This window comes from Mya arenaria, chromosome 1 (genome assembly GCF_026914265.1).
Source record: "Mya arenaria isolate MELC-2E11 chromosome 1, ASM2691426v1".
NCBI lineage: Eukaryota > Metazoa > Mollusca > Bivalvia > Myida > Myidae > Mya > Mya arenaria.
Window position 1 is genome coordinate 47,196,203 of NC_069122.1, and position 27,144 is coordinate 47,223,346.

At 35.6% G+C, this 27,144-nt stretch overlaps 2 protein-coding genes across 4 annotated transcripts in view; one reads left to right on the top strand and one right to left on the bottom strand.

Annotated features, from left to right (window-relative positions):
* Window positions 1-27,144, bottom strand: part of LOC128234024 (DNA mismatch repair protein Mlh1-like) — a 59,684-nt gene that overhangs the window by 13,889 nt on the left and 18,651 nt on the right. For all 3 annotated transcript variants that reach the window (XM_052947977.1, XM_052947986.1, XM_052947969.1), the window contains exon 9: window positions 4,751-4,863. In XM_052947977.1, coding sequence (XP_052803937.1) covers window positions 4,751-4,863 — 113 coding nt within the window. The remainder of the gene's footprint in view (window positions 1-4,750; window positions 4,864-27,144) is intronic.
* LOC128234041 (melanocortin receptor 5-like) lies at window positions 11,374-25,337 on the top strand. Its single transcript, XM_052947998.1, has 2 exons — window positions 11,374-11,443; window positions 21,034-25,337. The coding sequence occupies exon 2, from the start codon at window positions 23,750-23,752 to the stop codon at window positions 25,310-25,312; it is 1,563 nt and encodes a 520-aa protein (XP_052803958.1). The 5' UTR covers window positions 11,374-11,443; window positions 21,034-23,749; the 3' UTR covers window positions 25,313-25,337.

The window sequence follows — 27,144 nt, forward strand, 5'->3', positions numbered from 1 at the left end:
ACCAATAAGTGCGTTTTAAGTGCGTCTTTTATTTTGATATTTTTCTGACCACCAGTAAGTGCGTTTTAAGTGCGTCTTTTTGTTAAGAAGTGAATCTTTTACTTTTTTTAATATTAATGTGAATCATGCCCTTCTCAAAATAACATTTATGAAATACACACATAAATACAAGAATATGAATGAATGAATAAATCAACCAGTAAATAAGCATTTTATTATTGATCAATATACCTTCAAAATAAAAAAGATAAAATAATGAAATAAAAAGAAAGATTATTTTAAAAATCAAAAATATATTATAATTTCTTATTTATTGTGTAATCAAAAGAACACATTTTACTTATAGGCAAGAATCAATTGCATGTAATTACAACATTTATAGAATTATTATTCCTTAAGTTTCTTGTAATGACTACCAAATTCTTTGTCATTTCCTTTCCAATTTTACAACATGCATGATAAGCCTGATCTTATCTGATTGTACCAAGGACCAATTAAATCTCAGCATTTAGGGAGCCAATTTCAAATCAAAGCTACTGGTAGCCATTTTGTTGGGATTTCATTAAAAGAATATTGATGATGTTTTAATTAATAAATGGATTTACACCAATAAAACAAATTAAAATTAAAGGGATTAGTGAAATAAAATAATGATCATTAGATCAGGTAAATATGAACTATGATTAGAAACATGACAATACCACTATTTGATGATTTGTGATAAACTGACATGTGAAAGCACTCAGGTCATGGTATGTATTCTTTATTTCAGTTGTTAATTTCACTGTTTTGACGCTTGACTACTTGTGGGACTTTTGTTTGTCAACTTTCAATCTAGTGCACATATTTTAATAAACAAGAGATGTTTGTCAAACATTATGCCCCCTGAGCGCCAAGTTGCCAGAAATATTTGGACAATTGAATGAAATATGCATGGACTGAAATGACAGCTGATTTGTCATTGGATGCATATGAGGCAGGTCATCTACTGGTCATACCTAATCTTCATGTCAAGTTTGATGACCATAGGTCCGGGAATTGTTGAGTTATCACTCGGACAAGCTTTGGTCTTCCAACAGACCGACCGACATGTGCAAAGCAATTATATAACCCCTCTGCTTCGAAGGGGGGCATAATTAAACTAGATGTTCACTGAAAACTGATACTTCAACTCATGCATTTAGTGACATATAAATTTCTACTGTCTACTATATAAGAAAATAAAATATGGACAATCAGAAAACCTTTTTTCAGCTTACAGTCACACTGACCTTGACCTTTGACCCACTGACCTCAAAATCAATAGGGTTCATCTGCTGGTCATGACCAATAAGCCTACCTAGTATGAGGTCCCTGGGTCAAAGCGTTCTCAAGTTATTGATCGGAAACCGTTTTTCATGTTAAGGTCACACTGACCTTGACCTTTGACCCACTGACCTCAAAATCAATAGGGTTCATCTGCTGGTCATGACCAATACACCTACCAAGTATGAGGTTCCTGGGTCAAAGCGTTCTCAAGTTATTGATCGGAAACCGTTTTTCATGTAAAGGTCACACTGACCTTGACCTTTGACCCACTGACCTCAAAATCAATAGGGTTCATCTGCTGGTGATGACCAATACACATACCAAGTATGAGGTTCCTGGGTCAAAGCGTTCTCAAGTTATTGATCGGAAACCGTTTTTCATGTAAAGGTCACACTGACCTTGACCTTTGACCCACTGACCTCAAAATCAATAGGGTTCATCTGCTGGTGATGACCAATACACATACCAAGTATGAGGTCCCTCGGTCAAAGCGTTCTCAAGTTATTGATCGGAAACCATTTGGTATTCCGACCGACCGACAGACAGACAGACAGACAGACAGACAGACAGACCGACCGACATGTGCAAAACAATATACCCCACTTTTTTCAAAAGGGGGCATAATAACAATGCTGGTGTAGATAGTAGCTGGAAGTAGGATTATTGGTCCCAGATAGTAGATGTAGTTTTAAAACTCTATAAAGATGCACTTGTTTTTATCCTTATATATGTTAATATAATATTAACATATTAAGCAGAAATTGCCATGTTTCCATAAATATGCACACTAGCACCTTTAAAGTCATACAAATGATTACAGTGTTGGTTTTTGGAGGGGTCATAAAACTGTCATCTTCCACATGGCTTACCAGTTATTGGAAACTGGCCAAATTGGGTCAATCAATTTAAGTACTAACAAGAGATGTTTGTCAAACATTATGCCCCCTGAGCGCCAAGTTGCCAGAAATATTTGGACAATTGAATGAAATATGCATGGACTGAAATGACAGCTGATTTGTCATTGGATGCATATGAGGCAGGTCATCTACTTATGATAACTTAAGAAGGCAAATAAATGCCCAACTAAAATAGTAACATAAAAGAAAATCATTTCTATACAAACATTTATACATCAATCCCAATCATCTGTGCATGCATTAAAAAAATATGGACAATCAGAAAACCTTTTTTCAGCTTACAGTCACACTGACCTTGACCTTTGACCCACTGACCTCAAAATCAATAGGGTTCATCTGCTGGTCATGACCAATACACCTACAAAGTATGAGGTCCCTGGGTCAAAGCGTTCTCAAGTTATTGATCGGAAACCGTTTTTCATGTAAAGGTCACACTGACCTTGACCTTTGACCCACTGACCTCAAAATCAATAGGGTTCATCTGCTGGTCATGACCAATAAGCCTACCTAGTATGAGGTCCCTGGGTCAAAGCGTTCTCAAGTTATTGATCGGAAACCGTTTTTCATGTTAAGGTCACACTGACCTTGACCTTTGACCTCAAAATCAATAGGGTTCATCTGCTGGTCATGACCAATACACCTACCAAGTATGAGGTTCCTGGGTCAAAGCGTTCTCAAGTTATTGATCGGAAACCGTTTTTTCATGTAAAGGTCACACTGACCTTGACCTTTGACCCACTGACCTCAAAATCAATAGGGTTCATCTGCTGGTCATGACCAATAAGCCTACCTAGTATGAGGTCCCTGGGTCAAAGCGTTCTCAAGTTATTGATCGGAAACCGTTTTTCATGTTAAGGTCACACTGACCTTGACCTTTGACCCACTGACCTCAAAATCAATAGGGTTCATCTGCTGGTCATGACCAATACACCTACCAAGTATGAGGTTCCTGGGTCAAAGCGTTCTCAAGTTATTGATCGGAAACCGTTTTTCATGTAAAGGTCACACTGACCTTGACCTTTGACCCACTGACCTCAAAATCAATAGGGTTCATCTGCTGGTGATGACCAATACACATACCAAGTATGAGGTCCCTCGGTCAAAGCGTTCTCAAGTTATTGATCGGAAACCATTTGGTATTCCGACCGACCGACCGACAGACCGACCGACCGACATGTGCAAAACAATATACCCCACTTTTTTCAAAAGGGGGCATAATAAAGTCATTACTTATTTAAAATATGATACCCTGTTTTATTCCAGAGCTGTCAGGAATCTCTAGATTTGACAAAAATATAACAAAAGATTCTTGAGACTGTCTTTTTCCAATTTGTAGCTTACAGTTTCATGATTTTCTATCAATTATTTTTGCCACTGAGTAAAAGGTTATTTTATTATTGCTAAATTTTACAAATATGTACTTGTTTGTCTGACTGTAAATACATTACGGTATGTCCAGTTACAAGGTGTCATGTTAAATTAATTATGAGATATTTTTTTTATATATGTAACACAAACTCATGTTTAGGAAATTTAAATGAAACAAAATCAGTATTTATTTATTCAAATGTGTTCCATTTTTGATGGTTCAATATATTTATATATAAATAATATATTAAAAGTGTCCATTTTTTATTTTTGCAAAAATGGACACTTTTAATGCAGGTAAAATGCACCTGAGTGAATTTGTGCTCTTTTTTAACACAGAAAAATGCTCTTTTAATGCAGAAAAAAATGCACTTTTAACGCATTTTTTTTCCATAAAATTTGGGTGCAAAAGATTCACTTTTAATCAGTAAAAACGGAAGTGCGTTTTAAGCGCGTTTTTTAGGGATCAAAACGCACTTCTATACTGAAGTGCGTTTAACTGCGTTTTTAACCCAAAAATGCGCACTTAAAACGCAGTTGAGTGCGTCTTTTCTAGAAGTGCGTTTTTACCTCCAAAAAGCAAACTAAAAACGCACTTTCAAGAAGTGTGTATTCTTTCTAAAAAAAACGCACTTAAGTGCGTTTTAACTGCGCTTTTTGGAGGTAAAATACGCACTTTCAGAAAAGACGCACTCAACTGCGTTTTAAGTGCGCATTTTATCAAAAAAAATGCGGTTTAAACACACTTAGTGCGTGTTTTTTGTGTAAGTTCGTTTTAAGTGTATTTTTTTGTTAAAAAACACACTTAAAATACACTCAAGTGCGTTTTTAGTGCTAAAAATAAGCTTAAGTGCGCTTTTCTGTTCAATTTTATTCACTTTTTACGCACTCGGTAAGAAAAATACGCTTAAAACGCAGTGCCAATACCGCTGCGTTTAACGCGCGTTTTCTGCACGTTTAACGCGCGTTAAACGCGCGTTTTCCGCACTTTTTTGAGAAGGGTTTTGCATTACTACTATATCAGTTAACTAAAAACAAAACACACACAAAAAAATACCGGACAAACAAGCTTAAGATACACCAATACTCACTCACCTTACCTACAGTCACATTATTAGTAGTAACAATTAATAAAAAAGAATATTGAACTTCCTTACGATTAATGATAAGAAGGAGTGTGCCTTTCTTCATGTTGTAGTTGGCATTTGTGACAAATCCATGTAACTTATAAGACAACCTGTCGTCTGTGTGCTCCACTTCCAAAAGTTCCCTGAAAATAGAAAATCACAAGGCCTTATTACAGATCCCTGTACATAGAAAGTACCAGGCCATGTGAGAAGAAAACAATACCAGGTCTTCTCATGCACCCCTGTGAATTAGTTTTCCTGGTAATGCATCTGAAAACACATATTATAAAACTATTTTACTCTATGATGTTGAAATTGCAGAAAAAAATTCAATCATTATGTAAAAATGTCATTTGGTTTTAGTGGGGTGTGAACCCACACCGGTAAAGTAAAATAAATAAATAGAAAACCAATGGGCTAAAAGGATGGATATTTTAACCTTTAACCAATCGCTCAAAGCCGTTAATAATGCTATTGAAAATTTTGGTTCAAAGACGATATTTGAGAAAATATCAGCATTTGCTGAAGGGTTCCAGCTTTTGGTATCTTAGTTTTAACTATCCTAATGCATTGCAACACACACTTTATTTCGTTATACAAAAAAAGGTATTTAACAAAAACAATGGAGCAAGTTCCTATAACTAGAGATATAAATAATTTTACGAAGGCTCCTGTATACAGACAACACCAGGCCTTTTTCATAGGCCCCTGTAAGCAGACTAAATATCTATGCCTTATTTATAAACCCCTGTAAACAGACAATAACAAGCCTTTTCTATAGAACCCTGTAAAAAGACAATATAAGGCCTTATATTTAGACCCCTGAAAACAGACAATACCAGTCCTTTTATGTCTACCCCTTTAAACAGACAATACCAAGTCTTTTTCATAGGTCCCAGTAAACAGACAAGTCATAGGCCCCTGTAAATGGACAATAACAGGCCTGTTATGTAGGCCCCTGTAAGGTACAATACCAGACCTTTTATGTAGGCCCTTTAATCAGGCACTATACCTGGCCTTTTATGTAGCTCCCTGTAAAAAGATAATACTAGGCCTTTTATATAGGCCCCTGTAAACAGAAAACAACAGGCCTTTTATATAGGCCCCTATATAACACCAGGCCTTTTATATAGGCCCCTGTAAACAGAAAACAACAGTCCTTTTATATCGGCCCCTGTAAACAGAAAACAACAGGCTATTTATATAGGCCCCTATATAACACCAGGCCTTTTATATAGGCCCCTGTAAACAGAAAACAACAGGCCTTTTATATAGGCCCCTGTAAACAGAAAACAACAGCCCTTTTATATAGGCCCCTATATAACACCAGGCCTTTTATATAGGCCCCTGTAAACAGAAAACACCAGGCCTTTTATATAGGCCCCTGTAAACAGAAAACAACAGGCCTTTTTATATAGGCCCCGGTAAACAGAAAACACCAGGCCTTTTATATAGGCCCCTGTAAACAGAAAACACCAGGCCTTTTTATATAGGCCCCTATATAACACCAGGCCTTTTATATAGGCCCCTGTAAACAGAAAACAACAGGCCTTTTTATATAGGCCCCGGTAAACAGAAAACAACAGGCCTTTTATATAGGCCCCTATATAACACCAGGCCTTTTATATAGGCCCCTGTAAACAGAAAACAACAGGCCTTTTTATATAGGCCCCTGTAAACAGAAAACACCAGGCCTTTTATATAGGCCCCTGTAAACAGAAAACACCAGGCCTTTTATATAGGCCCCTGTAAACAGAAAACACCAGGCCTTTTATATAGGCCCCTGTAAACACAAAACACCAGGCCTTTTATATAGGCCCCTGTAAACACAAAACACCAGGCCTTTTATATAGGCCCCTTTAAACAGAAAACACCAGGCCTTTTATATAGGCCCCTGTAAACAGAAAACACCAGGCCTTTTATATATGCCCATGTAAACAGAAAACAACAGCCCTTTTATATAGGCCCCTGTAAACAGAAAACACCAGGCCTTTTATATAGGCCCCTATAAACAGAAAACAACAGGCCTTTTATATAGGCCCCTGTAAACAGAAAACAACAGGCTATTTATATAGGCCCCTGTAAACAGAAAACAACAGGCCTTTTATATAGGCCCCTATATAACACCAGGCCTTTTATATATGCCCATGTAAACAGACTATACCAGGCCTTTTTATTACATAGGCCCCTGTAAACAGACAACATCAGGCTTTTATAAAGGCCCCTGTAAACAGAAAACACCAAGCCTTTCATATAGGCCCCTGTAAACGGACAACACCAGGCCTTTTATATAGGCACTTGATAGGCCTTTTCCATAAAAAAAACAACCTTGGATGGTTGCCAGTACATCATTTCAATTAGTTCCCAGTGAAGTGAAATTAAGAATCCTAAGAGCAAAGTCCTCAGGTTTAATTGCTAAATTGAAATTAATTTGTGATCTACTCATGGCATAGTTAAATCTACAGAATGATGACACTGTAAACTGTTCATATTCATCTGAGGTTGTTTTTGATGGAAAATGGCCGATGTGTTCCGATGGGTACCATATATATAGTGTACTACACACCACCATTTATCACCAACAAATTTAGACAAGATATTTATCATTTTACTGCTTGTCAGAGGGGCTAAAAAATGACATGCACTTTTTTTGTCTATTGGACAAGTTGGGTAGTTATGCTATAATGTACACTAAAACATTTTAAGGCTTTGACAAAGTCTTTTGACAAAATCAAAATTGTTTCAGAACAAGAATGCTAAGATGGCCCTATATCGCTCACCTGATTAGACAAAAAATAAAGTTATTGATAAAAAAGTACATACTTTACACCCCCGCTCTACCTCCTCAGGTGAAAATATATTATTTCTCGTTTTTAAAATAGGAGTCTTAAAACATAAAAAAGTTACAAAAAGCCAGAACTCTTACAAAATTTATGTTGAAGTTATATAACAACAGAGCACATTGTAACTGTGAAAAAGTTCATGATGTTAGATGTTGATATATATTCAATGATTGTGAAACAATAAATTATTCATAAAAAGGATAAAAAATAAATAAATAATAAAAATAAAAATTTTGATAAAAGGATCACATTAAGAACATTCTGTGTAAATATTTTAAAATAATGCCAATGGTTTCTGAAGAGAGGTTTTTCATATAGACATATAGTGAAAACTGCCCTGCCCCTGGCAGCCATGGTTTTTCTGAATCACAATGGGGTGAAGGAATTTGATACTTGGTCGCCTAGGGAACATTTCATTGAATTAAAACAACATGAAGCAGAGGAATTTGATACAGGGTCACCTCAAAAGCATTTCTGTAAAATTATGTCAAAATTGGACCAGAGGTTTCTAAGCAGTTTTTCCTTTCTGTTGCCATGGCAACCACAATTCTGCATGGAACCATTTTAATTGATTAGAACACGAGGTAAAAGTATAAACATTTTTATCATATATATATATTTTATTATAGTTGGGTAACTGGTCACAACAGCTTACTCCAAATGTCAATCTATCTAAATTTGTATTTTAAAAGCTAAATTTGAAATATCAGTTCAGCTCCCTGAGGGCAATGTCCTAAATCCAATATGTGAAGGAAAATTTTGTAACCATCCAAAAGTAAATCAGAAACTTGGTTGATTTTGATATAAATACAAATCAACAGCAAAAAATGAACATTAAAGGGACTTTACCTTTTAGTTAATTATAATTTGTTTTATTATTAAGTATCGTCAAGTTAATGCATACTTTGATAAGATTTACCATTGACGTTTTTTTCATTATTTTGGATTGTTGGGATAAGAGTGCGATTGTGCACACAAACTGGTGTAAACCCCCAATAAATTTACATTTTACTGACCGTTCCAAAGCGGTTACCTAACAATCCTTGATAACCATACCAAGAATATAACAAGAGCACCGCGGAGTGGGTGCCAACGCTCGTCTGTAATTCCAAGTCGAAAAGGGGGGATAACTCAATATTAATTAAAGGCAAAATTATATGACCTGCTATAAACATGCATAGTGTTAATAGGAACACGTGTAGCAAGTTTAATGTGAAAATGTTGAACGGTTTTTGAGTTATGAGGTAAGGTTAAAGTTTTTGGACGACGACGACGACGCAGACGCAGACGACGCCGACGACGCCAAGGCTATCACAATAACTCGACTTTTTTTCTTCGAAAAACAGACGAGCTAATTATGTACTGTGTTGTTTGTGGAGTTTTGTGCTGTTGTTCCATGTTTCTGGTTTGTGATAGTTTTTGTGTTCTATGTCTTTTGCGTTGACCCTGTGCCATTAAACGGGGTTCATGATTAAACTTTCGGGTACTGGGCTTGTTTCTGTTGTTTTTCCATATAATTACTGTTCATGGTTAATAGGGCCAAACATAAAAAAGTGATGAAAAATGTGAAGAAAATCTTGCCAAAATGATAAAACATCATAAAAAGTGCAAGTAAGAACACTTCAGGTATTTATTTCTTTTGAAATTCTGACAGAAAATTCTCTGTTTGGCCTCAAAAGCTTCTTCATAAAAGTGAGTTAAATCACTCAATTTCAACTACGTTTCAAAAAAAATGTTGCCCGCAATAAATCTGTGAATGATTCCCTTTAAAAGTCACTGGCCCAGTTTTTAAACAAGAGGCCCAAAAGGGCCTATGCTCTACTGGCATGGCTTTTGTGGTCATATCAATCCAGAGCATGTATGTATGGGTAATAGGCAACAGACATACAGTCGAAACTCGTTGGCTCGATATCTCATGGTTCGATATCCTTGTTGGCTCGAACCAAATTAAAAAGACCGATTTTTATATACTCTTTGTTCATATAAATTTCGATCGGATGGCTCGATATCTTGAGGGTCGATATTTCTCCACGCTCGAAGTCGTTTTCGCGGTCCCAGACAAGAATTTCACACTTTGATTTGTTTGCTTGGGTCGATGTCATTTTCGCGGGTTCAGTTAAGAATCTCACACCTTGATTTGTTTGATTGGCTTCATTTAGCACAAGGTGCTAATCGATTAAAATTGCTTGACTGATATTATAAATATTATCGAATTTAAATGGTTAAACAGTTTGAATAAACATGCCATCACTTTAAGTTCTGTCTCTATCCATCCCTAAATTACTATGCATTTTGATATAACTTTTAAGCTATGTTTGTGTTACCCACTGTTTATTTTCGCATAAATGTATTTTTATTATAAATAAAAAAATAATATGATATTTCCTAATAATCGAATAAGTCATATTACGAAATTTAGGGTGCGTTTCGACTGTATAGTTTATGTTTTGTGTTGTGGTTACCTGAAAACGTAGCACGTTCAACATCTGAGCCCAGAAAGTATTGTAAGCAGATTAGTTGCATTAACTATTTTAATATGTGCCAAGTAAAAGTCATCTGACAAAAAAAAAATGCTTTCAAAACTGTACTCATAGTAAAAATTTCTGTAGTTTTAAAAGTTAAAAAAGTTGGTCAAAAAGTCAAAGTCAAGGGCATCCTAGGACAACATTGATCAATTTAAACAAACATTCACAATCAATTGTGCTGAGATGGATGCACGAACACACAAAAAGATTTTCAAACCTGTCCAGATTTATGTTTACCAAACCTGTGAACCCTGGGTGTGGCCAGTAATGACACCAAGTGCATAACTTAAACATTCACAACCAATTTTGTTAAGATGAATGCGCAAACTACAGAACTTCAAGCTAAAAAACGGCCTTTGGGCTTTCAACAAGAACGAGTAATTCACAAAATCAACTGCAGAAGCAAAAAGCAAATTGTCTCTCAAAATCCTAGACTTGCAAATTGTCTCCCTTAACTCTAGACTTGAATTTACATGTACATGTAAACTTGGCTAAAAATAGAATTCGCTCATGCAGACCTGGCTAAAAATAAAAAGCATTTCTTTAAAACTTTCATGGCCAATAATCTAGGCATTCATGGGCGGATCTTGCTGGTTGTTGAAAGGAACCGAGCTCTAATGGATACCTAGATACTGTACAAGTTTCATCGAGATACAGTCAAAACTGTATCGTGTTCACAAGCAATAATGTTTACAGACGCACAAACGCATGACCGCACGGACGCACATACTACGTACACATTACCATCGCATAAGCTCTTCTGGCCTTTGGCCAGTACAGCTAAAAATGTTAACGACGTTGTTAACATCATCATTGTTAACTTTTAAATCTTTGCTACTCTGGATGTTTCATGGATACACTTGTGATCTGCCGTATTTCTAAAAAGCTGTACTGGTTTTATCCGAATGAATGAGCAAATCATCAAATATTTCACCTTTTAAAGTTAACAAATATGTCGCTAGTCATGTTATTAACTTTAACAAAGTTTTAAACAATTGGTTCATTGAAACATTGTAATTCTAACTGCAGGATTTTTTTTATTTTTCAAAAACTGTGTCATTTTTCTTACATTATATCACATATAGCTAAAATCGAATATATTTACATATAAAACCTTACCAGTCCAACTACAACTATAAAAAGTCTCGAATTGACTTGCTCAGAGCAATAGTTTTTGCTGAAACATATTGTAAAAATGATTATAAATAGGTTTCTATATTTAAAATCAGTAAAATATTCTGATCACTTTGTAACAGCTTGTATATTTTAGTTATCTAAAGAAAGCAAGAAAAGTTGCATGTTGCGAGGGATTATTCGTGCGGATTGTGAAAAACCTGGATATTTTTATTAATTGGGTATTATTTATTTTAGAATTATAGCTGTTAACAAGTTAATGCAATAATAATCTGTAAAAGTGCAATTTCTTTTTTTTAATCTGCACTCTCACAGAATCTTTTGACAACGTTTTTTTTGGAGTCTTGGAACCAGCCAGTTTTTGCGAACATGCACGGAAACCAGTTATATAAGACTGCTGACAAAAAATTAGATCAGAGATTTTTATATTCCAGTTCAAAAATTGAGGTTTTATGCATTTTTCTTAAACCGTTAGTAACGGTTTAAGCCATAAAACATTAATTTTTAAACGGATATATGAAAATCTGTGATCTGATCTTTTGTCAGCAATATTTTATCATTGGTTTGCAGATATTTACGCAAAAATTGCTCTTTCTAAGACAAAAAATAAAATAGTTGTAAAAACGGTATAACTATGAGATTGCAGCTTTAGAATATATGAATGGTGTATTTTATATAACTACTTTTTATACTTTTATTGTCATTAAAATGATTCTTATATATTATTTTGGGACAGTGTATCTTTGAACAAAAGTCAAGCACATCTGATCAGAAGGGCTGTCTATATATATATATGTGTACAGTTGGAACCCGTTGGCTCGATATTGCTTTGCTCGATTTCTTTGTTGGCTCGAACTTGATATTAGGGTTAGTTCTTTTTACTCTATGTTAGCATTTCTGCTTGGCTCGATATTTCAAAGGCTTAAAGTATTTTGGCCAGTCCATGACGTATCGAGCCAATGGGTTACCACTGTATGGACAGTCCTCATTGTTCAAACAATGTAATAATCATCGTGACTCTAAAATTGTATTATTTTGTGTGGTTGTAGTGACCAAGTGTGATATTTGATATAATACATTTTGTTCATTGAATTAATTATAATTTCTTGCCCCTTTTAAAACTTGACATGTGGTTAATGTAATAGATACAGTAGTTTTTCTTCAAAAGAGTCATAATAAAAATAACTCTGCTTTTTGAAAAAACTTTTCTCCTACCTCAGACAATTAGATCCAAAACATATTGTTCCTATGACATATTTTGTTCTGCAAGTGCATTACAGTATGACATGACAGTGTATCATAAGAATATGATGAATCATGATATATAAAATAATACTGCATATTCAAAAAGTTTAAGATTGTCATATAAATAAATTTATGTGAATACATTTTTTCGTACTTATGTCTAAAAATACTTCGCAAACTTAACCCTGCTAAAAAAACAACCCTGAATACTACTAAAATCCCCCTGAATTTTCAGCCTTTCTAAACAAATGGTCTCCAGAAATATGGCATGTATGCCCGATCGTTCCGTATACTGTATATAACTTCATGCCCGCAAAAATTACCATTTTTTTAATATTTTTTTTACGTTTTCAAAAAATGAGGTGCGATAAATCGGCAGAACAAAACATCAATTTGGTGTGGCCTTATGATACAAGAAATTCAGACTTCCCCATGGATTTATTAATAGCTTCAATTTTCCATTCACTAATTTACTTATTTGGGGCCCAGTATGAGTTTTTTTAATCATTTTTAGCTTTCTATTATTTGTCACTGAATAAATGTAACCAATAGTTTTATTTTACCATAAAGAAATTTCCTTTGGGCCTAAAAGTGAATGGAACTTGAATATAGCAGTGAAAATTATGTGTGTATTGTTTATGTTAGAGCAATATCAGCACAATTTCACTAGGTTGTTTGATTTGAACAATATTTATTTAAATAACAATATTACATCAGCATATTACTAGTGTACAGGAAAAAGGATTGAAGAAATAGCCTAGAGCTAATATTAAAACTACTCTCCCTAACAGCTGTTCAACTTCCCTAAATTGTGTTAAAGGGACTAGACACCAGATTGTTAAAAAATCGGCAAAAACCTCAAAACAAGCCTAGAATGGTCAATACGAGCTAGTGCAAGGCCGATAATACGTCACTTTACATGTTTAAAAGAATATTTTGATGCTGTCTCAGCTGAGTGTACCCGTTTAAAAATAGCTCATAATGGTTTCCCAGTTTATAGTGTGTATATTGATGATTAGTACAGATACATATACCAACATTAAATTAAACCTACTGGTAATAAGTGGTAGACAAACTGTTTAAATTCAAATTGGAAAGATACCCCAAAACTGTGACAGTTACATGTGTTATAGAGAGTTGATACATCAGTCAGTATGATTCAATGTACAGGGGTGTAGAAATGGGGCGGTAAAATCACCCAGTAACTTTAGCATCTTCACCCGGCTAATTTCCTTGCATCAACAAAAATAAAATCTGTTCATTTTTGTCATGTTTTTATGATTACATCCGTTTAAAACCCTGATTGTGTTCTTAATTTTGGGTTTTCCAGCATTTCGCATACAATACGGCATTAGCTTGATACATGACATCATTTTCACATCCCCCTCTGTGATGTTTTGAAGTACTATATTTTGGTTTCCCAGCATTCTAAATACAACACAACATTATCTGTTATTATTACAGTCAAACCTGGTTGAACGGTCACCTGCTTAAAAGGGTCACTCAAAATTCCTCCCCCATACGTTTTTACTTTATAAAGTATGTGCATTAAGCGGCCAACTGTCTAACGCGGCCACTAATATTTGTCCCCGTAAAGCCATAAAAACACTAATTAGCGGCCACTTATCCCTAGTCACTGACACTTCCGCAAGTAATGTTTGCCAATACACACCTTAAATTGATACTGAAGTTGATGGAAAAAAACAACAGTCTCGGATATTTCCATCGTCCAATGAAAATGCCTATAACATCACACGATGACCATGCGTGTTTACTTATCGAAAGATCATGTTTATAACACCTCGTCGAATGTTTCGATCAGAATTGACACACTTAATGAAGATATTTTAATAATTACGAAGATAATTGTCAAATACCGACAAAGAATGCCGGATATGATAATTATCAATTTACAGTTTGCATTGTCACTTGATGGTGTGAAACGAGTTACGATGTGTATTCATTTCCGTATTAATTTTCAAAGTGCTCGGCTTGATACTTCTACAAACGGATACTTACATTGCATTGTTCGTGATATTCTTTTTAATTTTAGTTATGGCTGACAATAAAATAAATCAGAAGTGTTCTACTCTAAAAGAACGTGTCGAGTGTATTAAATTATTAGAAAACCGTAGTGCAAGAAGAACTTGTTTTTTTCTACATTTGCATTCAACCTTCTTTAATGGTACTGATGATACTGATTGTGGGGTGAGGTGGCGGTTAAGATACATAATCGACCTCTGTTTGAACAAAGCCAAAGTGTCAGAGAAGTCCAATCTGGACTAAGTGGCCACCTGTAGAAAGCAGCCACTTTTACCTTTTCCCAAAAGTGGCCACTTAATACAGGTTTGACTGTATTTATGATACATCAATTTTTCAAAAAAAGATGAGTCTCAGAGACCTAGTTTTGATGACCTACATTCACAAACGTTTAAGACAATGGAATAAAATCTTTTACACAGAATTGTTAACACAGCCCACCCACTTTCGCTATTCTTTTAGCCATAATATTTCATTGAAAAATCCAGCAAAAATAAGAAACAGCTGCGCACGTGCTTATAAATCACAAAATATATCCATGTTTATCAAACCATGTGACTGCAAACAAGTAATTATTTAATGATGGCCTGTTGACACTTTTGCAGAGCAATGACTTAGAAATTTGCCTAAAGGCCTTTACTGAAAAATTGCTACAAGTTATAATACATTTTATTTTAAGATAAAATTAACACAAATCAAAGTTGTTATGTGTCAGACTTGCTTGCAGGTGAATTGTTTCTTATATTAGCATTTAATTTCTTTTGACATATATAAGATCACATCCTTGATCACAACTTTCACACACATTTTCACTGTTGACAAAAGACGATAAAACAGCTTTTTACATGAATTTGCTTCTCAGTGGCTTTAATGGTCTTGATGACAGTAAACGTCTTAGTGTCTTTAGTGGTCTTGGTGGCCTGAATGGTAATAGTGGCAGTAAAGGTCTTAGTGGCCTTAATGGTCTTGGTGGCCTTAATGGTCATGGTGGACTTAATGGTCATGGTGGCCTTAATGGTCTTTGTGGCCTTAATTATCATGGTTGACTTAATGGTCTTGTTGGCAGTAAAAATCTTAGTGGCTTTAGTGGTCTTGGTGGCCTATATGGCTATAGTGGACTTAATGGTCTTGGTGGCAGTAAAGGTTTTAGGGGCTTTCATGGTCTAAAATGTCTTTAATGGTCTTGGTTGCTAGAAAGATCTTAGTGGCCATAATGGTCTTTGTGGCATAAATGGTGTTGGTGGCTTTAATGGTCTTGCTGGCCTTAATGGTCTTGGTGGCAGAAACAGCCTTGGTGGCCTTAATGATCCTGGTGGCGAAAACAGCCTTGGTTGCCTTAAGTTAAAGGTCTTTTTGGTCTTAGTGGCCATAATCTTGGTGGCATTAACTGCCTTAATGGGCTTGGGGGCTTGGTGGTGGAAAAGGTCTTGTCTGCCTTGGTGGCTGCAAATGTCTAAGCAGCCTTAATAGTCTTAAAGGTATTGGTGGCCGTAATGCTTTTGGTGGCTGTAAAGGTCTAAGTGGCCTTAATAGTCATGAAGGTCTTGGTGGCCGTTATGCTTTTGGTGGATGTATAAAGTCTTAGTAACCTAAATGGTCATGGTGGCCTGAAAGGTCTTGGTGGCCTTTAATTGTCTTTGTGGTCTGAAAGGTCTTGGGGACCTTTATTGTTTTAGGGGCCTTAATGGTCTTGGTGGCCTTTAATGGTCTTGGTGGCCTAAATGGTCTTGGTGGCCTTAATGGAATGGGTGGCCTAAATGGTCATGGTGGCCTATATTGTCTTGGTGGCCTTAATGGTATGGAAGGCCTAAAAGGTCTTGGTGGCCCTAATGGTCTTGGTGGTATAATTGTCATGGTGTTGTAAATTGTCTTGGTGGCCTTAATTGTCTTAGAGGCGTAAATGGTCTTGGTGGCCTTAATGGTCTTTTTGGCCCTTATGGTCTTGTCGGCCTTTAAGGTATTGGTGGACTGAAAGGTCTTGGGTGCCTTTGTTTAAGGGGCCTTAATGGTCTTGGTGGCCTTAATGGTCTTGGTGGTGTAAATGGTCTTAATGGTATGCGTGGCCCTAATGGGCTTGGTGGCCTTGTGGTCTTGGTGGCCTGAAAGGTCTTGGGGGCCTTTATTGTTTTAGGGGCGTTAACAGTCTTGGTGGCCTTAAAGCTCTTTTGGGTGTTGGTGGTCTTGGTGGATGGAAAGGTTTTGGTGGCCTTAATGCTCTAGGCAATTCTCTTGGCCTATGAAAAACATAGCTCCAGCTGATATTTTATCTGCCATGCTATGCAGGTGACACACTTACTCCAGCTGTTATTCAATGTTGATGACATGCTTATAACTTGTTTATATGGTTAGGCTGTCAAGTGAACTTCTTTTAAAAAGTAGGAGGAAAGTCAGAATAAAATGTACCAGAAAGTAGGAGAAAAGTCGGAAAAATAAGGAATTTGTACGAAAAAAGTAGGAGTTTTACATACCTTTGGGCAGAACTTTGTATTTCTCACAAACATAAATTGCAAACTAGAATACATCTTGACGAGACTGCATAGACTGGTCTTTTGACTCACATTTTGCCACAGACCCCCAGTCGGCTCCTCCAGTCTGCACAGTCTCATCAAGATGATTCCAGTCTTCTATGCACTCCCAATTGAAAAGATCCTACACATATACTACAAATTTCTAAGTATTAATTAAATACACAACTTGAACCAAAAAAGTAAGAAATTTCAGGGGATTTGGACCAAAAAGTAGGAAAAAGTAGGGAGAAATATAAAAATAAGGAAACTAAGGAAAAAGTAGGAAAAATTAGAACCGCTTGACAGGCTGTATGCTAATAATGAATGCATTTTAGAAACTTCTAGTTATATACTGGTTTGGGACCACATGTTGGCCTGTACCAAATATTCACACACCATGTAAAATCCTTGTTTACCAGTTCCAGTATGACTGTTTTTCATACAAATAATAATTCATGTTCAAATAAAGCTTCAAAAAAGGAAAAGGAAAAAAAAATATTGGAATTTCAGGTTGTGTCATATTCTTCCAGTGGGAGATGATCTTTTTTTACCACTCAACAAACTAGATTTTTTTTTATCCCAAAATACTCGTTTAAACAGAGCCACATGTTATATTTGATAGAAAATAGAGAGATGTATCATATAATGTTGTCAATCATACATCTTTTATATGAGCTTATTTCTTTTTAAATAATTACAATTTTATAAAGTGGGTGAATTGGCACAGTTCATGGGTATTTTCAATGGATTTTACTCAGTATGTTTGGCTCAAGAATCCATTTTTAAAAATTAAGCGTACAATATAAATCTTACATCGTATAGATTTTAGAAATTTAGCCTAACAACTTTCTCGCTGTGTAATTTCATTATTAAACATTCAATATTTCTCCAATTATTCAAGAAAAACTTCCATTTTTCGGTCGAAAAGAGGTCACTCCCATGTAGAAATACACCATACAAGATACAAGAATCTTTTTATAAAGTAGGGTATATGATAACAAGAAACATTAGTTCAATTACCTATTTTCTGACATGAATAACAACCATACATAACATAACATATCAATGAACTGGTGACCTGAATTAAAAGCAAATAGTTTTAAATAGGTTATATATTGGAAAGAGTATATTGTAGTTTAAGTGAATTTTTAAAGAATGTTTTTTTTTATATGAGTACTCAAGTAGTAAATTAGTATTTGAGTACTTGGAGCACTTGGACCATCCATCAAAAACTTGAGTTCTCACATACTCGTTGCCATCCTTTTAAGTATAAATTAAGGATTATAATAGTAAACATTTTAAACAACAAAGTTGTGAGTAGCATTATATTAAATGTTACATTTTTTATTTTTTATTTTACTTTAGCTTGCTAGATAAAAACTCTTTGGAAAGTATTATTGCTAGGATGTACTGAATTAATTATTTAAATACAACTAGATTTTGCTGACATTATCAGAAACAGTAGAGTACAAAGACATGGTTGCTCCCTCAGTATGATTCAGTTCATCCCTTTCTACAGCCAACCATCCAAATCTCTGCCTGGCCATTATCCTGACAATTTCAGCTTAGTATTACCACTGTGTAAGAATGTTAATTGAAAATTAATAAAAACTTCCCAACACCTTAATGAAAACTTCAAATTTAAACTTGCCCATGAAATGAATACTAAATGAATACATAGTATGCCAAATCAAACATTATTATGATGACCTGTCAATGTTGGACACACATTATGGACGTTCGAGTTCACGAGTCCTTGGCTCAGAGTGGACCAGAAGCTTGACAAGAATGCTATTATAATGAACCATCATAATTAAGGTCTTAATTATCCTTTTCTGTGTCAGATCATTTATATAAACAAGATTTGAGTGAAAATAGCAAAATTGGTTCAGATTTGCACAGTCAGTTTCTTTAAAAAAAAAAAAATTGAAACAAGAAAAAAATTACATACTAAATTGGTAAAAAACAGTTTTAAGGCAAGATGTATCCGAAATTGATCTAACAAATTTGCTGGAAAATATAAACAAAAATATATAATCAGGTAATAAACAGTTGTTGCATGGGCATTTGTGTAACAGTCATAACTGTTGTCCCTCGGTGTCAGGGATGACTTTGTGAACTGTTGCCCTTGACCTATCGCTGTCGGGACAACAGATCAGCAGTCATCCCCTCCACCTCAGGACAACAGTTTTGACAGTTACACAAATGCCCATGCAACAACTGTATACTGTTAGATACACAACACAAGTTCCATGATCATAACTGCGGCACAAGTTCCATGATCATAACTGCAGCACACTTCATGAGGACCTGCTAAAATCTATTTGTAGATCTATTTGAAAGTCATTGGCAATAAGCTGTGACCATTGATTAACTAAAAATACCACGATGCTACAAAACCAGGTGTTTTTTATGGGCAATAGGAAAATATAACCAATTAATTTCTTGCATTAGTTAGAAAAAAGCAACAAATTTTCTCTTTACATAACAGACATAACTGAACATTTCTCTTGTTAAGTATCTTAGGTATGTATTTAGTTTCTCTGCAACATTCATAATATGTTTCATGATCTTGACCCCACCACCCTCAAAAGCAATTCCAAGCTAGCTTCTATTTTCAGTAACAGTGACCTTGACCCCATCCACCCAAAAATGCAATCCCTTGAGCTGGTTATTCTACTTGATCATTTAGACCACACACCCCTAAAAAGCAATCCCAAGCTAAACTCCATCAATATCCATCAATCCTAACTTAAGTAATAAGGTTGAAACCATTTTTCTACTTTTAGTTACAGTGATCTTGACATTGACCCCCACCCCCACAAAGGCAATCCCAAGCTAGCTCTTCACATAAGCTACCTACACACCATTAAGTTCCATCAATATCGATCAATCCTAACTTAAGTAATAAGGTGGAAACCATTTTCTATTTTTAGTAACAGTGATCTTGACCTTGACCCCCCACCCCCACAAAAGCAATCCCAAGCTAGCTCTTCACATAAGCTATCTACAGACCAAGCTAATTCACTATCCATCAATCCTAAATAAAGGTATTTGTCAAAATCCATTCTTCTATTTTAGTAACCTTGACCCAAACCCCCCTCAAAAGTAATTATTGAGTAACTCCACTCCCAAGTTCCATCAATATCAATTAATCCTCACTAAAGTTATTGACTGGACATTATTTTTCTAATTTTAACACCTCCCTAAAAAGCAATCCCAAGCTAGCTTTTTACACAAGCTACCTATATGCCAAGTTTAATTACTATCCATCAATCCTTACTAAAGTAATTGGGCAGAAACCATTTTTCTATTTTTAGTTACATTGACCTTGACCTTTACACCACCCCACTCACTAGCAATTCCAAGCTAGCTCTTTACATGTATAAGCTACCTACACACCAAGTTTCATCACTATCCATCAACCCTAACTAAAGTTATTGAGCGGAAACATTTTTTTTTCTATTTTTAGCAACAGTGAAGCAATCCCTAGCTAGCTCTTCATATTAGCTACCAACAATCCACGTTTCATAAGTATCCCAAAATTCTAACTTAAGTTTATATATTGGGCAGAAACCAACTCTTAAGGACGGCCGCCCAAACATGACATTCTCATTCTAAAAACCTGGTTTTTCAAAATATATCTGGATAAACTTAAATATTTGGACAAGTGCAGTGGGTTTCATTCTTCTGTTCACAAACTCAATTATAGCAATTTTATCAATTTCAAAGGGCCATAATCCAGTCATGTATGGGTTTATCTGAATTGTTTTGATAGATATCTATCTACTGTATAAGTTTGAATGAGATACAATCAAAACATTCACAAATAATTGTTTAAGGACACATGGACAACGGACACAGTGCCATCACATAAGCTCTTCAGGCCTTTGTTCTGCTAGAAACAACAACCCCAGACAATTTAAAAAACAATATTTGCCCCCATTCATAATGCAATGCTTAATAAACTCATAATTTATGATAATGATTATATTCAAATTTGTTTTTTTACTTTTCAGCCATCGGCATAATGAGGACATTTTGGCAAGTTTTGACATACTGACAACCTCCCCTAGTGACATGCACTCGAGACGTGATGCGAAGGCAAGGCGTTGTTAGATAGAACCACACAAGAGCCCTCTAAGCAGCGAACTGATTTCAAAAAACACTTCTGGTTAAAAAATGAAATAGTTTACCAATAGAAAGGCAGGAGAGGTAAAACCCACCTCCAGAAAGTCTGCATGATTTCACAGTTTGTTATTGATGAAGATTTTCAATGCAACTACCTGAATCAAAATAGGATTATCTGCAAGGTATCAAAAGTCTAGCCACAACAAACTAGGAAGCGCACCATGCTATTTTAAGTACTATTGCATAGGAATTCACTTCACAGCCCTTGATATCTTATAGCTGATAGATCATAACGCTGTTGATGCCATGATTATGATATGTAACTTTGGAGGATTTATCAAACCTGATAAACCTGATGAAAAGTGTGCCCAAAGCCCAAGATCAAAGAATTATGCCATAAAAGTGATATAGATTCCATTATAAATATTTGTGCCATGAAAACGACCTTGATTCCATTTTTAAGAATTGTGCCATGAAAGTGACCTAGATTCCATTATGAAGAATTGTGCCATGAAAGTGACATTGATTCCATTGTAAAAAATTGTGCCATGAAAGTGACCCAGATTCCACTATAAAGAATTGTGCCATGAAAGTGAGCTAAATTTCAGTATAAAGAATTGTGCCATAAAAGGGAGGTAGTTTCCACTATAAAGAATTGTGCCATGAAAGTGAGCTAAATTTCAGTATAAAGAATTGTGCCATAAAAGGGAGGTAGTTTCCAGTATAAAGAATTTTGCCATGTAAGTGAGCAAGGTTCCATTGTAAAGAATTGTGCCATGAAAGTGACCCAGATTCCATTATAAAGAATTGTGCCATAAAAGTGACCCAGATTCCAGTATAAAGAATTGTGCCATAAAAGGGAGGTAGTTTCCACTTTAAAGATTTTTGCATATAAGTGAGCTAGATTCCATTATAAAGAATTGTGCCATGAAAGTGACCCAGATTCCATTATAAAGAATTGTGCCATGAAGGTGAACTAAATTCCAGTATAAAGAATTGTGCCATAAAAGGGAGGTAGATTTCACTATAAAGAGTTTTGCCATGTAAGTGAGCTAGATTCCATTATAAAGAATTGTGCCATGAAAGTGACCTAGATTCCAAGTTATAGAATTGTGCCATGAAAGTGACCTAGATTTCATTATTCAGAATTGTGCCACTAAAGTGACCTAGATGCTAGTAAAAAGCATTGTGCCATGAAAATGAGCTAGATTCCATTATAAAGTTTTTTGCCATAAAAATGAGCGAGATTTCAGTACAAAGCATTGTGCCATGAAAGTCAACTAAAATTCCATTATAAAGAGTTGTGCCATGAGCTAGATTCCATTATTCAGCATTGTGCTATGAAAGTGAGCTAGATTCCATTATAAAGAATTGTGCCATAAAAATGATCTACCAGTTTTGCTAAACTTGTTTTATAAGACTATTATATAAAGATAAATTGCTTTTTGAGCACCTTTAACAAAAAGGTTAAAATTCAGAATCCTTGGATGGTTCTCCCATAAAAGACCAATCATTTTGGAAGCTCTATTTGGGCAATAAAAAAATCCAATCAGAAGTTTATGAGCCATAGTTTAGTAAACCAAGTGTTTAAGTAAGTTCAACAAATTAAGCTGAAGGTGGAAATTAAGGTATAGAAAAAAATACTTAAAAAAAGTTAACTCACTTATACCTAAGACTCAATATATAGCAAAATATACAAAAATCAAGAAAAAATATAAGGATTTAAAAAAACAAAAAGGAAGTGAAACAGACCGACTTATCAAAAGGAAAACAAGGAAAGAACATCACAGTGACAAAAACATAGCATCAGCTGAATAAACAATATAGTGTAATAGTATCTCTGACTTTAATGGTCGATATTTGTGTAAAACTGTTCATATAATAATCACGGACAAGTTGCCCAGTTGACCAGAAATAGCCCTGAACACAGGTTAACTGGCTAGTTTTATTATGAATAGCAATTATTTAGTCATTAATTACTGTGATATTCATGACACTCCTTCACTCCTTCATAAATATGATATATTATGAAAACAGCTAGCAATGGTCATTCTTAAGAAAATGGTCACTTGTCAAGGTTACCATGAATTTAAAGAATTATAAAAATTGTTTGACTGCTTTTTGTGAGATATACATTATGAAATCAGTTTGTATATAATTTCAGTAAAACTGTTAAACAAAATTGAAAAAAACTGTTCTCTCTGCAATGAACTGCTAAAAATGAAATGACTGATTACCTAATTAGACATAATTGCAGAAGAATTTAGTGCCGCTTAAATATTGTGACATTTGGCGGGAAATCATCAACCTTATCACCAAATAACCCAATTCTGTTGGATCTTATTAATGAATTATGGAATCTGTAACAGCACAATGAAAAAAGGAAAATAATCAAATAAACCTTCTGGCTATATCTACACATCCAGGCTTTGAAGTAAGCGGGAAAAAGTAATATATTTAGACAGGTAATTTTCAAAAACAGTTTAAAGTGATCAAAATTTTCAAGAAAAAAAAACAAAGTGGGTGTGAAATAAGTGACTACAGAGGGCAATTAGATGGATACAGAGAGGCTCAGAGAAGCTATGTTTAAAATGTTCGACGACCATGAGCTCAACCTTAACACCACAACTTAAAAATGGACTAGAATTTCTGGATGACACTTTACCTTCTTTCAACTCAAGCGGTGCCATTCACCTTCCACTAGATGGCTCAATTTCAGGAGTTAATTTTCCTCCTTTACCAAAATTTGACGTAAACATTCTTCAATCAATTCAATTTTCAAATGAAAGCAATACTGCCAACGGAAACTATACTTTTGACATTGAGGCATTACTAAGGCAACTAAATAGCAGTGACCTTGACCTTGATGTTCTTAGAAACCTCACTGGGGAGTTCCCCTTATGGCCGTCCTTGCAGCCTTACAGCCCTCGAGAAAAAGCGGAGAGGTTGCTACAGCAACCAGAATATATTGTTATATTACTGTTGTGCCTCGTAGCCTTGGTGACCAACATCGTGTCAATAGTCGCCACATGCCACATAAGGGGATCACTGACCATGCATCTGAAACTGATCATAAACCTCGCTGCCTCAGACATCCTCATAGTCTTTAGCATACTGATTCTCATAATAAATAAGATCTTTAACACGCCACCAGAAGTCGGATCAAAGCCGGAAGACAGACTTTTAAATGCGTGTTTCTTTGCCAGCGTGAATTCAGTGAACATAATGTCATATTTGATAGCACTGTTAAACTTATTTGCAATGGCTCTTGATCATTATATTGCAATAATGATGCCTTTACGTTACAAACATCTTATGTCAAAGAAGAGGGGCTATGTGTTCATTAGTTTACTGTGGATTATAGCTACGATTGGAGGATTTTCTAACTTTTTCATTGGTTTTATTGGATATGAAAGACATGAACTGTTCAATTTCTGTGAATATATAATGGATGACAGTTACCATGGTGAAATGCTCATATTTGGAGTTACAATAGTATGCCTTTTCGCGATTGTCGTTATATACACAAGGATTTTTTTTGAAGTGAAAAAAATACAAGCTCTTGCCATGCTAGTGCCAAATTATTCTCTCCACAATAATAAAGCTATGATAACAACATTAGTCATTATAGGCGCATTTACGATTTGTTGGTTACCCAACTGTATATTTCAGATAACTATGATCGCTCAGATTCAATTCAACAAAAAAATTGTGTACAAACTCTTTAGCAAGCTCTTATTAATAAGCAAATACCTCCATATCCTCCAACTAGCAAATTGCACTGCCGATCCGATTATATATGCAGTACGGCTAAAAGTGGTGCAAACCGGTTATCGGAACTTTCTTGCACACATATGGGGCTCGTACAAATCCATGAAATCCAACATACACAGGAGAAACAGTATTAAATCATTCAAAGCTGGTTACCGGCCTTCATTCTTCAAGCAAGGATGTGACATAGAACTTTGTGATATTGACACAGATAAAAAAATGTCCATAAACCATGAATCAGACACTCCAAATCCTGACTCTCAATTCAGCAGTGGGCCGTTTTTTAAACTTTCTGACGAGAGCGATGTTAATGACAATGATTTGGTAACAAAGGTGCTTATTCATCATTTTTCGTCGGAAAATCTCGCCAATGGGTATGAAGAAACTGTATTATAGCACAATGATATTATCATTATTATTCCGTCAGTATAATATTTCACAGTATTCTGAAAGAAATAAAAATTCTGACTGTATTTGTGTGAACTGTCTTGTCTATTTTTAAAGGGGACTTGCTCATAGAATTTATGTTGGGGGTATTTTCCTTAATTTGTTCAAAATGAAGACTAAAACTGTGTGAGTCTCTCGATGTCATCATAGTATGACATACCTTGTATCAATGCTTCACAAAAAAATCATGATCTTTTGCTTTTAAATGTGTCAAAACATGAAAACATTCAGTCTGATTTTTTTTATTAGAATGTTTTGGTGAAAAACAGCAAAGATAATTTCTAACATATAACTAGGAATTTCAATTATGAACAAGAGCTGTCACAGTATGTGACAAATGCCTCCGAATGTGACATTGACCTACGAACAAGGTCAGTACATGAAAAGTTGATCCTGCCTTTACGTGTCAAATACATATGGCAAGTTATTTTAAATTGCCTCTGAAGATAAAAAAAAAATACCACCAATACTTGACAACCTACACAGTTATGTCCTTATATTCAGAATTCCCTTGTGAATAAACACTTAGTGTATCTTTCACCTTAGAGGTAGGGACATGGGTCTTGCACACGACACGTCGTCTTCGTATGTGGAACACATGTAGCAAGTGATTTTAAAATCTGTCCATACAAGGGAAAGTAACAGCCCTGACACGACAACCTATACTCTATGTCCTTATATGCAGCACTCCATTGTGAATAAACACTAAGTGTGACCTTGACCTTTGAGGTAGGGACACGGGTCTTGCACGCGACACGTCGTCTTGGTATGTGGAACACATGTGGCAAGTTATTTTAAAATCTGTCCATACAAGGGAAAGTTACAGCCCGGACACAACAACCTATACTCGATGTCCTTATATGCAGCACTCCATTGTGAATAAACACTTTGTGTGACCTTGACCTTTGAGGCAGGGACACCGGTCTTGCACTCGACACGTCGTCTTGGTATGTTGAACACATGTGGCAAGTTATTTTAAAATCTGTCCATACAAGAGAAAGTTACAGCCCTGACACGACAACCTATACTCTATGTCCTTACATGCAGCACTCCATTGTGAATAAACACTAAGTGCGACCTTGACCTTTGAGGTAGGGACACGGGTTTTGCACGCGACACGTCGTCTTGGTATGTGGAACACATTTGGCAAGTTATTTTAAAATCTGTCTATACAAGGGAAAGTTACAGCCCGGACATGACAACCTATACTCTATGTCCTTATATGCAGCACTCCATTGTGAATAAACACTAAGTGTGACCTTGACTTTAGAGGTAGGGACACGGGTCTTGCAGGCTACACGTCGTCTTGGTATGTGGAACACATGTGGCAAGTTATTTTAAAATCTGTCCATACAAGAGAAAGTTACAGCCCGGACACGACAACCTATACTCTATGTCCTTATATGCAGCACTCCATTGTGAATAAACACTAAGTGGGACCTTGACCTTTGAGGTAGGGACACGAGTCTTGCACGCCACACGTCGTCTTGGTATGTGGAACACATGTGGCAAGTTATTTTAAAATCTGTCCATACAAGGGAAAGTTATAGAGCCGGCCGGCCGGCCGGACGGACGGACGGACGGACGGTGCGATTTTAATATGCCCACCTTCGGGGGCATAAAAAAGTGGTTGTCTCCCCAATTGTGTGGTCTTAGGTAAGAAATAATCAATGATGGACATGAAATTTGTACTTTTGGACTGGAGATGAACAATCACAGCGGTCATCTAATGGTCATGACCAACCTGCATACCAAATATGAAGTTCCTGGGTCTAAGTATG